General features: G+C 42.3%; 1 protein-coding gene across 3 annotated transcripts; it reads right to left on the bottom strand.

The window, feature by feature from the left end:
• Nucleotides 1-200: 200 nt before the first annotated feature.
• LOC132402516 (homeobox protein Nkx-2.2a-like) lies at nt 201-1,476 on the bottom strand. 3 transcript variants are annotated; one of them, XM_059985370.1, is made up of 3 exons: nt 1,218-1,476; nt 926-928; nt 201-781 (listed from the first exon to the last, which is right to left on the bottom strand). In XM_059985370.1, the coding sequence occupies exons 1-3, from the start codon at nt 1,474-1,476 to the stop codon at nt 201-203; spliced, it is 843 nt and encodes a 280-aa protein (XP_059841353.1). The 3 variants fall into 3 exon arrangements, with proteins under 3 accessions (XP_059841353.1, XP_059841352.1, XP_059841354.1); XM_059985369.1 differs by lacking the exon at nt 926-928 and having other exon boundaries at nt 201-813; nt 1,214-1,476; XM_059985371.1 differs by lacking the exon at nt 926-928.
• Nucleotides 1,477-17,743: the final 16,267 nt, after the last annotated feature.

Below are 17,743 nucleotides of genomic sequence, written 5' to 3'. Positions count from 1 at the left end.
TTATAGTCAATATATAGTTTGTAAACAGACGGCGACGAGAAGCTCAGCTGAATCACAGTTCCAAACGTATGTTGTGCCGGTATATATGTATATATGTACATACACACACACACACATGCACACTCATACATATATACTATATAATTATTATTTTATATATAATATATATTGCCCAGTTCTCAAACAGTCTTTACACCGGTTCACCAAGTCCACTGCTGACTCTGCACCAGCGGGTGTGTGTGATACTGGGGATTACTGGCAGAGCTGAAATGGGAGTTATACTGCATGTGTTGGAGGGACTGTGTGGTATAGGCTGGGAAGGCGATGCTGGTCTGGAAGGTGGCCGCGGCCAAGTCCTGGCTTTTCAGAGCGTTCGTCACCATACTAGCGTGACAAGGCTTGCCGTCCCTCACTAGAACTGGCACGGCCACCCTTCTCGGTGAGGGGAGAGGGTTTACGTCCATACCTTTCTCGGCCCTGGCCCGCTTCATCTTATACCTGTGGTTCTGGAACCAGATCTTGACCTGGGTTGGCGTGAGTCTGATCAGGCTGGCGAGGTGCTCCCTCTCGGGCGCCGACAGGTATCTCTGCTGCCTGAAACGTCTCTCGAGTTCGTAAGTCTGAGCCTTGGAAAACAGAACCCTCCGTTTCCGCTTTTTCCCCGACTCGCTGCCGTTGCTAGACGTCTCCGTTGCGTTATCCTGCGATTCGTCCGCCGAAGGATCCGAAGATTTACTCGAGGAATTCTGCTGTTGGGAATTGTTAGTTGAAATCCCGTGCACTGTACAGAAAAAGGAAATATAAAAAAAGGAACTAATTGATAAAACGCCTCTTATCTATTACCAATTTCTGCGTCGGCAAAGCCAAATAACGCACTAATTTCTCCAAACTATATCAGATTAATGCTTAAAATAAACTCGAAAACCAGCTTTGATTCTCGGACTTTTCGCACAATGGTTCAACCTCTAATTACAGAGTTTTATTTGTTTTGAGCGAACTTTAGTGTTGATTGAAATCTTTATCGACGTTTATTGTTATTGCACGATGCAAAACAAAACCACACGTTACGCACACTGGATAATGACTAACATTATATTTCGCTATATATATAAATAAATATAACCTCCGACCTCTGAATATAATTCAAAATTATTTGGAATTATATTCAGAGGTCGGAGGTTGCATTTTTTTCAGAATGAAAAATTCGCAACACTTACAGGAATACTGGATACTCTCAGTTGTGGCCAACCACCGGGTGTACGGATTATCGGCGCTATCGTAAAAGGGGTTCTTCAGAGGGATCCTCTGTACAGTTTCCAGCGGACTTTGCCCGGCAAACCCCGAAGTTTCGACTGTTTCCGAAGCCTCCCCGTCTTCCTCCGTCGCCTCCGCCGCCGAGCCGTCCTCATCATTGGTGTCAGGGAGGTCCAAGATGTCCTTTACTGAAAAGCCCGTCTTTGTGTTGGTCAGCGACATATTCTGGCCAAATTTATGCAGGAAAAGTTGCAGCACCAGCTCTTTCCCCCCCTGTCAATCCGCTGTTGAGAAAAAGAGACACTCTCATACACACAGACACAAAAAAGCGGAGGGAAGGCGGGTCGGTTAAGCACTGGTCGGGCTATGCTCCTGCTGAACCGCACCATTTAGTGCAAATGTTTATCGTCTGACTCCCCTCTCGCCATTAAAAATGAAAGCATAATTCTTTAAGGCCGGCAAAATTATCAAAGCTTCGGTCTGTTCGAATCTTACTTCGCGCCCACTGTGATGTCGAACGAATGAGCCATTGGTAACACTGATCAGTTCTCGTAGGGTTGGTCACAATACAGGAACCTGCAATATGTGTGTGTGTGTGTGTGTGTTTGTGTGTGTGTGTGTGTGTGTGCGGAGGGGGGGGGGGCATTTAAATAAAAAGTGCCAAAAGGTTGAACATGTGTGGGCGGGACCTGGGAGTCAAGTGGGTGAAGACTATGTTTGCCGATGTGGAAGTGTGTGGGGTGAGGAAGCTGAGGGTAGGCGGCGGTAGGGGTAGTTGTAGGTGTGTGTGTGTGTGTGTGTGTGTGTGTGTGTGTGTGTGTGTGTGTGTGTGTGTGTGTGTGTGTGTGTGTGTGTGCGCGCGCGGTTGGTGGGGAGAGGTGGTATTGGTTTAGAGATATCTGACTCTCCATCATTGGCGCTTCAGCCCACGATAAGTGCTATAACGTGTCAATTAATTACAAAGATGGGAAGGGCTCTTTTTTGTTTAGACTCAATTTACATACAAAGGACCTCCAAGTAGCCTTATATTCTGCGTACTTGAAAATGCTATTTAACAAATTGCTCTGAGAAGCGCTTTGCATTTATCCCTGGCTTTTCCAGTGCGGCCCAAAACAATTGCATGCACTAAACCGGAAAATAATGTTCTTCTTTGCGCCAGAGAACTCCAGCTCACAGGGCCCTAGTTCCAGCAATTTGATTTAAACTGAAGGTATATTCTGTAATGCTGCAGCATTGCAATCTGGATAATGGGGGGCGAATTTAAGAATAGCTGGGTCACAGCTCGAATTGACAAGATTGGAGAACTTTGCGTTGTCAGTTCATCATTTTCCATTTGACTGGTGGGTGCATCTAACCCCAAATATATTCATGCTGCAAAATCGTTTTTTTCTCTGCCAAAGTCTCGATTAGACGACCGTTGAATTTATTTGACGAGGTTAGAGAAATATAGAAGCCCTACCCCATTCATATCCTATATATGCAATTCGTTCTGGAAAGAAAGAGACGCAGTTAAGATGATTTGAGCAAGTCCAGATTTCTCGCAACTTTCTCAGGCAGATTTTATGCCGATACACTGACGAGCTCGAAGATTTGTCTTTAAAACAAACTTTCTCTCAGAAGTCTAGATTCAATGGGCACGTAGAGCTACTGTGATTCCAGCACAACAATTTATTATTGTTGATCTCTCTCTCTCTCTCTCTCTCTCTCTCTCTCTCTCTCTCTCTCTCTCTCTCTCTCTCTCTATCCCTCTCTCACACACACTCACTTTCTCCCTCTGCCGCCCATCTAGTATGTGATTTGGGTGACAATACTGCAGATTTTACCAACTCCTCACCGCATCTTGGGTGGTCGGACCAGGGCAAACACAAATACAAACCGATTGCTAAGCTGCGGACAATGGGGGAAATGTAGACAAATGTCCGGCTCCTGTTGGAAGCCTTTGTCCGAGGCCAGTTTTTGCATTTATTTCAGTCGCGACATAATAGATGATTGACGCCCTGGTACAATGTGTTCTAACTGTTTGGAATAAATCTGAGGTTGTTTCTAGTTGTCATGGCATTCAACTGCTTTCAATGGACTATCTCTTCATTCATTTCTGAACCCTTCTACAATATTAAGGCAACTCCATGTTAACGCGTTCTCTCTCTCTCTCTCTCTCTCTCTCTCTCTCTCTCTCTCTCTCGCCCCTCGCTCCATCCTCACTTTCGCTCTGTGCATGGGATCGATTTATCACATCGATCCGCTCACAGGCGGTATTTTGTGTGGACCTAAACTCAGGGAGCAAGGTGGGGAAGTTGCGTCCAAGTTAGAGACGGCGGCCGCAGTTTGGCAGCAATTTTGTTGGGATACGTGCTGTGATACATCGCCCTTTGTCAGTGACAATAGAGAGGGATTCCGGCCCCTCCGTGCTTTAAAATATGAAAATTTATGTCTGTGGATGTTTATGTTTGGACATTTATGTCTAAGTGCTTGGATTTTAAAAAAAACGCACCGCAGGTCACGATTATTAACGCTCCTAAAACGAATAAAAAGATCAGGTTCATAGTCACCCTTTAAGACAATGTCGAGGGGAAGGGGAGTATAACGTTGGATTTGGCAATTTTTATTTGCATTGTTGGATTTACCAACAATATAGTACCGAACCGCCATTCTATCGGGGCATTCTGCTTACAGGTAAACCATTAGCCACAACTTAACAAAAGGAACGAAACTGAGCATGTTAAAATGTTTGAATCTACTATCCATGTCCAGGTCGCGGAGGACACCAGCAGTGAGAAACGGAAGGAGGTCAACACGAGATTCCTTGCTTCCGATTTTCCTGAATATTGTCATTGCGATAAATCACCCTTTTGCCGATGAAAGTAATGACATATAATATACGTCACAACTTCCCGTTAACTTGCTTTTAAATGTACTTGCTAATAGAGTAAAATGTTTAATGTACTTCTCCGATTTTATGCAAATATTTCTCGCAGAGGAGTACGCGTTTCAATGACTTATAGGCATTTGAAAATCTCACGGGTCGGGAGAAAAAGCCGCAGCGGACCGTTCAGCTATTTGGATGAAGAAGTGTGGGATACCCATCACTATGTACCGTCTGTTATCGCAAACGCTTCCATGTGTTTTATTTGCTCTGTTAGATCGACAGTGAATCGCGCAGACTCTGCCGCTAAACCTGTTCTAGCGCCTAACTTGGACTATCTGATAAGCATGTCCAAAAAGTGGTGTGGGTAATGGTTTCTGAATAATTAACCACGAAAGAGTACATCGGAAGGTGACAAAAAGTCCATTCTATATCCACACGTGTGAATACGTTTGGCCTCTGGTTAGGTGTGTACAGTGTGAGGTGCTGATAACTCGACTGTTTCCAGCATTCCGCTAAGCAGAACGATCAAGTGTTCAAGTTCTGTTCCGCTTTAGTCTGATTGCTTGAGTTCTGAACTTGTTTTGTGCGCTTTGCCAGAGTTAGATGCCCACCGGCTCCCGCAAACTTCCCACAATAAACATGGAAAAGTTTGAAATCTGTATTTCACATTTGCAAGTATATAAAGATGCTGTTGACTTTGTACGCGGTGTGATTCCAGTGATTCTTAGCCTATGACTATTCTAAATACAAACTGAAAGATGCTCAGTGAATAGTTGTTCTTTGCACAATTTCTTCTGTGGCCGTATAGATGGTGATGTATGCCATATAGATCGCCCTGCCAGAAATAACGGCTTATCCTTCTAAAACTAAAAGTGGGGAATGAATACCGCCGAATTCTGGAGAAGATAGCGTGGAGGATCAGACTGAGCTAAACGCACAGGGAGCAGTGGAGAAAGAAAGATCATCACATTGTCTGTTGGACTTGAGCTGAGTCTTTCTTTCTAGGGCGGGTTCTAAAACAAGACGAGATAGGTGACCTTTACACAAAATCTTAATCCCCTGCTGAAGAGACTGATAGGTTCGAGGAGTTATTTGAACAATCTAACAAGAGTCTGAAAAGGAGAGGTAAATGTGAACAGGGATAAGTGGCCCTACTTCAGCTCAAGTGCCCTCCATTTGTGTTTACCTGTTTACTTTCGCAGGTAGCTTAAAAACCCCTTCCCACCATAATTTGCCTTTTTCACCAGTGCCAAACGAGGGCTCCGCTCTGACATCCGCACTAACTTTTGAAGTTATTTGATTCGATGTATGGAGAGTTGAGACGAGCAATTGCTTCAACCTACCCCCCCCCCCCAACAGGAGTCAACCACGTTGGTTTAGTCCTTAGGGCAGAAACAGATAATAAATTTCTTGAAGAAATGATTCAGGTCATTGAGGCAAATGGGTCTAATTTAATCAAGTAAATTGGGTGTATTTTGCTCAGGCGCAATATGATCAACTTTCCCGCACTTAAGAACTAAAATTGATTTTAAACTATCTTGATTGCAATACTTCAGGTTACTTTAAGCGGCCTGGCAAGGGAGAGTGCTAGGAGTATAAAGAATGTATGTAAAATCAAATTATATGAACGTGATAATTCCAGTTGGGAATTGGCGCTGTTAGGTATCCACATACCTCTTTATGAAGGTGAGCGAGAGTCAGTGACGGGAGAATTAAATTCGTACGGCCTTTCTTGTAATTTGGTATTAAATTCCTTAAATTAATTACTAATGGAGAGGCAAAACTTAAATAATTGGGTGTTAAAGCCAATGAGCTGGCGCGAAATCGAATTTATCATTCAATAGCTATTTCGAACCGAGTCGATTCCCAATAAAATTAATATGAAATATAATGATTAAATTATACAAGGAAATCTGTCGGTTTTGCGTTCTAATTTTCCTCGTCACACCTTGAGCGGCCGAAGCACAATCCATCCACCGTTTGCTTTTTAATTACCTGTCAGATCATTAAAATATAATGGATTTTTGCAAACTATCAATAACATGCTCAGTAAATTATTTAAAACTATAGACTGCAAGTAAAAGCAATTTTTGTTCTTGGTATTCCAAAAGAAAGCTGGTAATTCTGGCCGAGACCTGATTCGTTCAGAGAAAAACGTTTACCCTCAGTACTTGTTCCGAAATCTACAGTACGTGTACCTCAATAAAGAACAGCAGGGTTCACTCAAAAGATTCCCAGGTTCTTAACCTGTGTTTAAAGGAGATATCGCCAGTAGTTAAATGCAGGTGACAAAATGCCAATTCTAAATCCTAAATATTGGTCCGGACTGCGTCAAAAATAATTAAACATAACACGTTTGTATTCCCAACAACTGAGATCTGTTACAATGAAAAAGAGTTCCAAAATGATATAAAGATGGCGGTAACCATCTCTGATAATATTTCACCCAAGCCCATACTAAGTATTTATATTTGATTGTTCTATGCTTCAGAAATAGTTAATTGCTTGTTCTGCAGTATAAGATTGTAAACCCGTTATCAATGGGCTCCTAGTGTGATAATGCAATGAAATATACCCTAAGGTGGTATTCGTGCTGCAGGAATTGTCATTTACATAAGATTCCTGAAGGCTTTCTGCACGCCCGAACCCGAGTTCTCAGTAATAAGCAGAAGGTTTTATTTTCCCTGAGGTTAAACAGCTAGAAAAGGCGGAACAAAATCACTGCGTATTATGGATAAAAGAAAGTAGCATCAAGCGTTCGGTTGTTCAAGAGGAACGCTTTGCTATCTCGTATGGAGTTTTTGTGGGAAGTCTATTTCGATATTACCTAGAGGACTCAGAGAGCATCATTCTATAATCCGATTGAAATAACGCCTCAGGGCTTATTTTTAGCGCCTCATTTGCTAATGTTTCATTTGAAAATAAAACAGTTCTTTCCCTCAGAGGCGAAAGCTTTTTCTTTATTCTTTTACTTTCTTTGATTAAACATGTCACACCAGGATTTGCCTCTCCCCCACGGGGAGATCTCCCACATTTTCACCCTTGTTAAACCAAAGCAATGATTTACCTTAAAACGATTAATTTGCAATCAATTTTTTCTTTCAAAAACAAGACGAATTAAATCCACGCGCTGTGACATTTAATTAATACTTTCTTTTAAAAAAGAAATTCCTTTCGCTGCAGAGTGAGAACGAGAATTGGTGCTTATTTCCAAGACCGTTCCTTGGGGACAAGAACCAATAGTAGGTTGGAATACGCAAGTCAGTACTGTCAAATTGTCAGCTTGAAGTACGCCGTTCCACCGAATATGTAAACTTGTGCATTTGGCAAGGACTTGACATCTCGTCCAATTAGAAACACTGCTTCACGATTTCTTTAGGTTCTACTTAAGGTACAACACACATCCCTTTCAAAATTAAGATTTAAATTTAATCTGAATATTCGAGTTTCTAAAGGCGCAAATGCTGAATAATTGAAACGCACTGGCGTGAGCACATGAACTCCTACTAAACTCATTGGAGCTGTGAATTTGTAAGTTAAGTGCATCCCATATATAAAAAAAACATTCTTAAAATAAATGCGTGAAGAAATTTAGGGGAAAATATCAATGATCCGTCCTGGTTGTATTGGGGAACTTGATTTCGGGGAGGTACGTAAACACTAACGGTAAAATGCCGAAATCTCCATATAATGACTTCCCGCTTCCTTAAAAAAAACGATGGCCTTTGGCTTCAACCTTTGAGCGAAAATTCTTAATTACAACCCTTTTTCCTTATATGTGGACACACGACTCGGATTGAAAAACTTTGCAGTTAGAGCCGAATCGCATTAACAATTAGAAACGGTTGATCGTTACACTGCGCGTCAACTGAGGCCAAGTTATACTCCTGATACACTGGCGAACTCTACTGACATAATCGAGAACTGTCACAACTGTGGGTTCGATTCACCTTGAAAGTAAAAAAAAAGTGTTTACCGAAGAACAAAGAAAGGGATAATGTTTTTAGTAATGAGGCTGATTGGGATTAATTATATATGTTTAGTGTATATGGATCATATCACGGATCACGGTTCCTTATCATAAAGTCCACTGTCCGCATCTTAAATTTAGTTTAATGGGGCGTATTGACAAATATTCTTGAATTGCAACCAGTGACCGAAGAACTTTTAAAAACAAACGATCAAACTGAATGGGGTTTTTTTCCAGGGTTTGTTTGAGATATAACATGCACCACTTGCAAAATTCAGACGTAAAGTTCTCGGAGCGAGCTTCATCCTAAAGGTAAAAATGCTGAATAACTGAAGGGTACTGGCGTGTGCACAAGAACACTCACTAAACTCACAGGAGCTGTGAATCTGTGGGTTAGGTGCGTATATTTTCAATTTCTATTTCTGCTTAGGCATCACTGACAGACACGCCTTATCCAGGTGACTTCTCTTCACTCTGTGTGTAATGACTGCGCAGAATAATTCATTCCGGTATCCGCTTCTTCCTATTAAGAACGACAGGGCGCATTGTAGAAAGTGAATTGCGGGCTTGAGTTCGCGGGGAAAGGGGGAGAGAGGTGTCGAGCGATATCCGTGTGTGTGCGTGGGCGAGGGGTGGAGGATTTAAAAAGTCTGAGAATTGAAGGGGCTGAAGTTGGGGATGTGTTAGCTGTGGCAGGGTGGAGTGGCCGTGTTTACCCTTTGCTCGATCTAGTAACGCGTGTAGTCAGGATATCCAGGTTATAAAACTGTACAATTCACGTAACTATTAAAGAGCACTAGCGGCCAGGGTGTTTGACTGCAATGGAAGAAGACGGTAGGCGTACACGTGTGCACATTTTCCCATCGTAACTGCATCTATTCACGGCGGCAAGCGCAATGGGAGAGCAGCAGCATTACAAGGAAACGTTGAGTGTACTTCGTTCCGCAGTAAAAACAGGAACGCGCGGCGTTCATTCCAGTGACAGAATTCCCTAGTTTAATCCGCGCCGCGTTCACTTTGAAGTTCGTTCCTCAACATTTATAGTTGCGGATTCACAGCAGAGCAAACTGCAGTGGACTCCGCTCGCCGAGCGCCGCGAATCCGAGGAAATGCGAATCCATTAGAAAATAAAAGTGCTGACTGAAAGTGCTCACCTGTCAAAAGCTGGAATGGAATGGCTGATGCAGCCAGTGTTGTTTTTTTTAACGCTCGGATGTCGTTGAAGTATCTCCAAATGGAAAATCAGGAGTGCGTGCACAGATAAGACTGATGCGCTTTATATACCCAGGGACTCACAAAAAATGATCCACTCTTAATATTGTCCAAGTGCGTTTACACAGTAGGCGAGTGGCAGTGTCCCTCCACACTCTCAGATTGCCCGCTGTTTGCTCTTCCCGATTATGACGTTAGACAAAATACAGACCATATGTTCATTGGTAATAAATTGGCTATAAATGCAAACACACTTTACTTCTTGATAGCGCCTTTGCTCTGTTCCATTCCCATCCCCCTATCCCACCACCATCTCAACCACTGCCCGGCCAACCCCCACCTCCTCAATTCCGACTTTCCTTTCCCCACCTACCCTCGAAACTAACTGATCTGCATTGAACGCACTCTCTTCACCCCCCCCCCCCCGGGACAGAACGCGCGCGCGCGCGGGGCGGGGGAGCGCGCACCGGAGGGGGAGGGGGAGCGGCAGAAGTTGGCTGCTTTTGATTAATAATCAGGGTCTCAGATCAATGCACCTCGGTACCTCTCTCGCCACCATACGCTCTCACTTTCTGCGTTTATCGACGTCGTCTAATTTAAAACCCAGCTCCGACCGAACAGCCAGAAGTCCTGTTTTAAATTGTCAATCCCCAAACTTTTCCTGTATTTTCATCATTATTAATTGACTCGAACTCTGACAACACTCCCCCCCCCCCCCACCTCCTCCGAATCAAATAAATCGCTCGGTATCCAAGGAGCAAAGAAACACAACCGGCCATATGCGTTACTTGAATGTAAACCCCACTGGTGTACACAGGATACGCTGATACGAGAGACCTAAAGAGATTAACGACCGCGCTGTAAAACCGATTGCTTTGTTTTTATTCTAAAGTGCACCGAATGTTAGTTTGAGGGGCGGGGTAGTGGTGTCAGTGGGGGAGGGTGTTACGCTCTATATTTTTTATGACACTGTCTCGCTCGCTTGTAGATTGATAAGGATGTATGGTTCACACTGAAATGTCACCAAAGGGTTTCCTGGTTGCTTCTAACAATTAGCGGTGGTTGTTTCTCAACCAAGTGGGAGAGGGAGTTCTCACTGTTTTCTTCTTGGTCTGATCTCCCTCACAGCTCTAAAGCCCTAGCGCCACCCTGGTCAAAAGCTAATTTATTACTCCGTAGGCAACGATGTACTTTATTGCCTGTGAGTGATAATGGGGGGAGTTCTGTATTGGAGAACGCAAATCTTTGCGACCTTGTTTCTGGCCAAGTCGATACTGCAATTATAAGAGAGAGAGAGTGAGAGGGAGAGGGAGAGAGAGAGGGGGAGAGAGAGAGAGAGAGAGAGAGAGAGAGAGAGAGAGAGAGAGAGAGAGAGAGAGAGAGAGAGAGAGAGAGAGAGAGAGAGAGAGAGAGAGAGAGAGAGAGAGAGAGAGTGAGAGAGAGAGAGAGAGAGAGAGAGGGGGGGAGAGAGAGGGAGAGAGAGAGAGAGAGAGAGAGAGAGAGAGAGAGGGAGGGAGAGAGAGAGAGAGAGGAGAGAGAGAGAGATGGGGAGGGAGGACAAGAAAAAGAGGGGGGAGGGGAGAGAGGGATTGGAGAGTGGCGATACTCTGCTTCAGTAAATAAACAAAGCAAACCCCCATAATGCATGAAAGTTGAGGAGTGACCAGAGCGAGACTGCAGTGCTTCCTTGTCTGAATGGTAATACGCTTGGAAAATGACCTCACTTCGCTCCAATCTTGGCTTGGATAATAATCGCGTACATTCAGTACTCTGGAAAACTACAGAGGGCGGTGAGACAGAGGGACCTTTATCGTGGGTGCCAACTGGAAGTAGAGACCGTCACTTGTTGTCACTTAGAGGTGGGTGGAGAGAAATTCGCCATTTACGACGGGGATGGTCCCGCTCGCATTCAGTTCACTCACTCCACACTAAAGTTTAAGTTGCCTTCGACCAGTTACTCGATCTGGTTTATGATTGCCAGAGCTGTTATCTATCAGAAGACAGGTAGTCGGACAGGTGTGAGGACAACCCCATCTGTCTGTTCAGTTGGGCGTGCTCTCTTTAAGTACACACACACACACACACACACACACACACACACACACCACACACACACACACACACACACACACACACACACACACACACAACACACACATTTCAACAGCCAGTACCTTTTATGTTTTCTTTAAAATAGATAACTTTAAAAATCGAATTGTCACTGTAAAACTCCGCTTGCAAAATACACATTGGCTGTTGGACTCATAAAAGAAAGCTTTACTGCTTCGAGCTCTTTCCGCACCCTCACTCCTCGCTCTTTAGCAGCACTTGGGAGTTTATCGTTTTATAGAGAGCATTTCACCAATAATATATTTCACTCGTCGTATATGAGTTTCCATGATTGCCACTGGAACGATCGGTGGAAGCTCAGAGATAAACGCCGAGTCTCATTAAGCAAAGGTGAAGAAGTGCTTTTATTTTATAGAGAAATGCAGAACTGCAGTCAGGCACCTTGAATTGAGCATGAAATGTTCCCTTTACTCTTAACATCCGCTTATCCTGTATTGTTCAGAGCCCAGTGCATCGCTCCGCTACCTTTCAAAACATTTATTAAATCAAAGCATATACCTGCATTGTTCACTTGTTCTTCCGGCACGTTTACGTCTCAGCTTTTCAACCGCGGCTTGTAATCTTGCCCACGACCGTCGCCTCAGTAATGACATCTCCCTGTAACTGAGTTCTGTACACATATACAACACTTCAAAAAAAAAACCGAAAGCAGAGGCTACTTCGGTTTCGTTATTTAATCGCTTTAATTTTCACCTTCTAGGTTTTCGCCACTTCTCAGTACTACGGAGTTTTGTTCTGAAGTTCATAAGAAGATTTTAGGTTGGTCTTTTCAGCCTCTGCACCACGTTATAACTTACTTTTGATCTTTTTTAAAGTAGTTGAATTAATTAAGAGGAATAGCAAATATCTTTGCTTGGATTGAAATCAAAACTTTAAAAATGGTGCAATTAATACATATCTGTCAACATTTCATTTATCCACATATTTAAACTCAGACCCGAGAAAGAGCTTGGGTTATTCCTACACTTCACTAGAACCCGAGAAGCACCTATTGTTCTTGATTCAGAGCTCTAAAATTATCCCACAATTTCCAGTATTAGAACCGGAAAAAACGAGAGCTGGATTACAGGAGGGGTTGCAAAATATTACTGTGCCATTTTCTGGAGAATAATCAATATCATAGATTTTTAAAAAAAGCACGATGAAAGTCTTTCTCAACAGTTATCTCCGTAGGCAACGAGAATGCATTGTATGAACTGGGGCAAGTATAAAGGCTTTATTTTGTCTGAAGTTTGGGGATTAATTAACACTAAAATAGGACTTGCAATCAAGTAATTTAATTCTATCTTCCATTCACTGCACAGAAGCACAAAATGTCAGGTATCTCTACTTTCACTTTCTCCTGGTCTTGTAAGTGGTTCTTGCTTCAGATTACCTGGTGAACTAGTTAAAGTTGGTTGGCTATATGTCAATTATGTGCTGTTGGATGACTCAATAGCTGTATTCAACCCTAAAATGTTTGCTGCTTTGTTAGATAATGAATTAAATTAAAAGCAAAATTAAAATGTTAGCAATATTTGGTTTGCTATTTTTGTAGGATATGGTCTTTGTTCATATATGCTGCAATAACGTTCAACCTCTTGCATTCTTCAACCAGCCACTAGGAGGGGCAAGGTAACAATGTGGATTGGAGATGTATGGACACTCTTATTTGTCTACATTCAACATCTCCTAGAGATGGTGTCAACCGCAACACTAGAATGCACTTACATAGTTGGTTGGTTGGCATCCATCTGTCTTGAAGGACAATGGGAGATGATGATGATCATCACAAGCCTAGGTAGAAGGTATGGAGATCTTGAGATGCCCAATGGTCAAGATTCCCCTCTCGGCTCACCAGTGTAGTCCAAAGGAAAGCTCATTTAGCAATACATTTGGCACCAGCTTGACTGCAGGAGCTGCCGGAAGGATATTTAATGATGTCCAGTCTGGATTTGCTGTCTGGGTTTACTCCCATAACTTTCAACTCTCCCGAGGCTGCTCACAAGGCAGTAGGTCTACTTACCCACAGCTGGGGATCTGGTTTGTGAACACCAGGGCATGTCCACACATCGGTGGGCCTGCATGCTACGTGTGCAGGTGCCAGACCTCCTCCCCATCCTCTGCAGTTCAGTCTGAGTCTGAAAAGAGTTCAGTTTCCATGTGTCACCAACAAGGAGGCACTACATGAGGCTTGCTGTTGAAGAGGCGATGTACTGGCAGGGAGAGATTTAAACATTCAGTTCTCCTTTTCACGAGACTGCTAGCCAGTGGTGCAAGCTGAAAGTGAGAGCGACAAGAATTACCCACTACACTGCTACACTAGATGCACCACAACAACCATTTAATTAGTATCTTCATTCTAAAATAATAACCAAATGCACATCATAGGAATGCCAATCAAACTACTACATGAAATGATACTGGTCCTAGCAGGAGTGTCTTAAAAAGGAAGGAGTTCACGAAGAAAATTAAGGCACTTACAAGTTTTGTTGCTGATGTTACAATGATGTCATCAGGGCAAAAAGAAACCGGGGAGTAAGAGGCCAAGGTTGGTGGAGTGCAGAGATTTTAGGGGGCAATAGTTTTTAAGGATGTTGAACTGGAGTAGGAAGTAAGATCAGAGATTCATTCCTGGAAATGCCATCAAATAACCAATATGACTTGGTGTATTAATTGTTCACTTTGAGTCATCTTCTATTTCACTGTTGTTAAAGATGGGGAAGATTTGGATGTGTGCAAAATGGGCAGCATACCCGATAATTGCCTGTTGTGCAGCATTACCCAAAGTCAGCACTGAACTCTGTAGCAAACTATTAATACTGAGTTGACTGCAGCTCCCAGAAATACTTCAAAGTTGTGTATGTGATTAATTTTGCAGATTCACATAGATTCACAGAGAATAGGAAGGTTCTAATTTAACCCCTGAGCTGGGGTAGACTAAATTTTGTAGAGGCAGCACTGCCTCATGGTTTGTAGAGAGGAAAATTCCAGCTTTTCTGCTGGGAAATGAGTTTATATGAATACTGTTAAATACCACCTTTATGCTTGGCTTTTGGTTATTTTTATGGTAATGTTTACTGACTTTGGCTTGGGCTTATGTTGAAAAACTGTGAAATATATATTTGGATAAAGAACTTAATAAAAACAGAATTGTCATTTGGCCCTTCAAACCAAACCTGCCATTGAATAAGATCATGGCTGATCTGACCTTAATCTCTGTTTTGCATTATTGGTTACTTTTTACTCCTTTGTTTATCAACCACTTATCCACTTCTGCCTTAAAATATTAAGCCCCTGCTTCCACCCTTCTTTGAGGAAGAGCATTCCAAGAACTCATTACCCTATGAGAGAGACCTATTTATCTTAACATTGATGTGAATGGGCATCTACTTACTTATGCCTAATAGTTCATGATTCTCTCATGAGAGTAAGTATTCATTCCACATCATCTGTATCAATAGCCCACAGGATTTTTATTTATTTCAATCAGGTTGCCTTTCAGACTTCTAATTTCCAGATACAAGTTTAGTGTGTCTAACCTTCCATCTTAAGATAACTTACCTATTCTAGCCTTTACTTTAGAGAACTTTCTCCAAACTTACATCCTTTCTTAAACCTGTTATTTGATCATGTAACAGGACACCCAGATCTCTCTACCTGAGAACTTTGCAGCCTCTCATCATTTAAATAATAAGCTTCCTTTTTCACTTTTCCAGACAAAATGGACAAATTAGTATTTTTTTTCACACCATACTCCATATGTCAGATCATTCTCCACTTAGCCAGAATATCAAAATCTGAAATTATAAAGCAAGGAACTCTGTGGGGTGAAAGGAGTTGTTGACATTTGGTTAGAAATCCTGATGAATCTTTCCTTTCACAGATGCTGCATGACCTGCTGAGTTCTCCAACAGAGTGTTTTTGGAACAACTATTAAGATGCCTATAGCATATTGGCCTTTATTGCAAAGGGGCTGAGGTAGGGAAAGTTAGCAGTTACAATGACCCAAGATATGGCAGCAAGGCATGTGCGGTTTGTGCTAAGCATTGCAACAGCAACTGTAAGATCAAGGTTCGATTCCTGCCACTGCTTGTAAGGAGTTTCTACATTCTCTCCATGACTACATAGATTTCCTCCAAGTGCTCATGTTTCCTCTCACATTCCAAAGACGTATGGTTAGAGGGTGAGCATGGTGTGTTGGTTCTGGAAGCGGGTGACACTTCTGATCAAAGCTTGCTGATCTGGTTTGACACAAATGTCGCATTTCACTGTCTGTTCGATGCACATGTAATAAATAAATCTAATCATTAGTCTCTCTGTAAGATGCTGACAGTTCCTTTCCCTTCAGAGATGTTGCTTGACCCTCTGTGTTTCTTCATCAGTTTGTTTTTGCTTCAGATTTCAGCGTCTGAATTTTTTAATGTCTTCACCTGAAATCATAAACTGGTTAGAACAGTATGGATCTAATGCCACTCATGTACACCGATCTAAATATGTAGTCTAAAATTGGATTTTATAGAGTTCCATCCACACCCACAGCAACCCCATTCACTTTCCTCAAGACCTCTCCCTCTGATAACTTTCCCCCTTCTCTCCCCACCTCCTCTCCCTGAGTCCCTTACTGATTCAGACACATATTTCTGTCTGGGACCTTATTCAACCTGAAGCCTCTCACCACTCATTGATCTAGCTGAGCCTAAAAAACCTGATGGTGCCTTTATTTCTGAAAGGGGAGGTCAGCCACCAACACACTGAATGGGAGGTTAGGCTCACAGTGGCATTGCAAGGGACCTACTTCACAGTTGTACAGAGGGTCAGAAGGTCAGATGCTCATCAAGTACGAAGAGTCACCTCTGCTTCAGGCCACCTCTTGATCCCAAAGGAAAGAAATTAGCAGCAGGTATTCCCATAACTGTTGGTCTGCAGGTCAAACAATCTCACCTAACTTTAAAGCCAGAAGGTTTAGAACTTAATCTGTCTGTGGAACATTCCAACCCAAGCCAGCACATTTAACACTGGCACTTACTTGAGATGGGTCCATGTAAAATGAGTTTTCTTTTTACATTGCGAAAAGATCACTTCACCATCCAGAGATATGTTAATAAATCAGAGAGGAACTAATCAGAAAACAGAAACATACAATTAGACGGACTTACCCAGCTTCAAGCTTAAAGCAGCTGCTTAACAAATAAGGCAAAATCTAATGATAGCAAATTATTTGATTGTGCGTATTGACAACTAAATCTCAAAGCTGAAGAGATTTAGAGGAAAGTGTTGCATTTCTGCATCACTGTTTCAGTTCTTGGGGCATCCTACAATGTTTTTACAGCCAAAGAAATGCTTTATGATGTGTGGTCTCTGTTGTAATGTAATGTAAAAGCCAATTTGTGCACAGCAGGCTGCACATAGAACAGTGCAATGATGATTAGATAATACCATTAATTGAGTAATAAATACAGGGAATAGGACAGTTGATCTTTTCCAGAGTAGTGATGTGGGACCTTTTATGCTCAACTGAAGAAGCAGACAGAACTTCAGATTAATAATACCTATGAGCGAGTAACACTTCCATAGTCAGAATGAGAAGCCTAAATCTTGAACTGAAGTCTCTGGAATCTGACTTAATCCCTCATCCTTCTGGTTCAAAGGTAAAGAACACAATCTGTTGAGCCAAATCAATCAGCGTAACTAAAATTTTAAACAAGGAGCAAGGAGCAACATACCAATGAAAGTAGGAGTCAGCAATCCCAGTCAATCAATGTTGGAGTAAAATAACAGAGGTGTAGAGCTACAACAATAAAAAAGATAGAAGTGAATGAGACAGGCCATGACACATTTTAAGCAGGAAAGAGATTTGGTAGCTAATATGGCAAACTTAGTAAGACAAAGGCAAACCAATGCATGGTTGCTGTGAAAAGCTTGCAAATGTGTTGAGTTACATAAACCAAGCAACCATAAATAGTAAGCACATTACTCTTTAAGAACTTGAACAGGCCCTTGGTCTGTACTACATTAAGTGCCCATAGGAAAATTATGACCGGCTCTGAGAGAGTTCACATTGGATGCCCCAGATTTGGAAGGGAAGATGACCAACTTAGACTTGAAAATATTTGAAAATAGAAGTTTTCCACATAATATGCTAAACACTCTGAAGGTCACTGATGAAGTTGATAAAGGAAACAAAATGTTAGGACTCAGTTGAAAGGAACTTACAGAAGGAATAATTATTGCATATTTGTTCTAAACCTGTGGATTTATTTTAAACAGGTAAAAGTAGGAAGGGTTTCTAGATTTATTGTTGCATTTCTCACAGTGACTGCATACTGTAG

Source organism: Hypanus sabinus, chromosome 12 (genome assembly GCF_030144855.1).
Source record: "Hypanus sabinus isolate sHypSab1 chromosome 12, sHypSab1.hap1, whole genome shotgun sequence".
NCBI lineage: Eukaryota > Metazoa > Chordata > Chondrichthyes > Myliobatiformes > Dasyatidae > Hypanus > Hypanus sabinus.
This window is presented reverse-complemented; position numbering and strand designations above follow the sequence as displayed.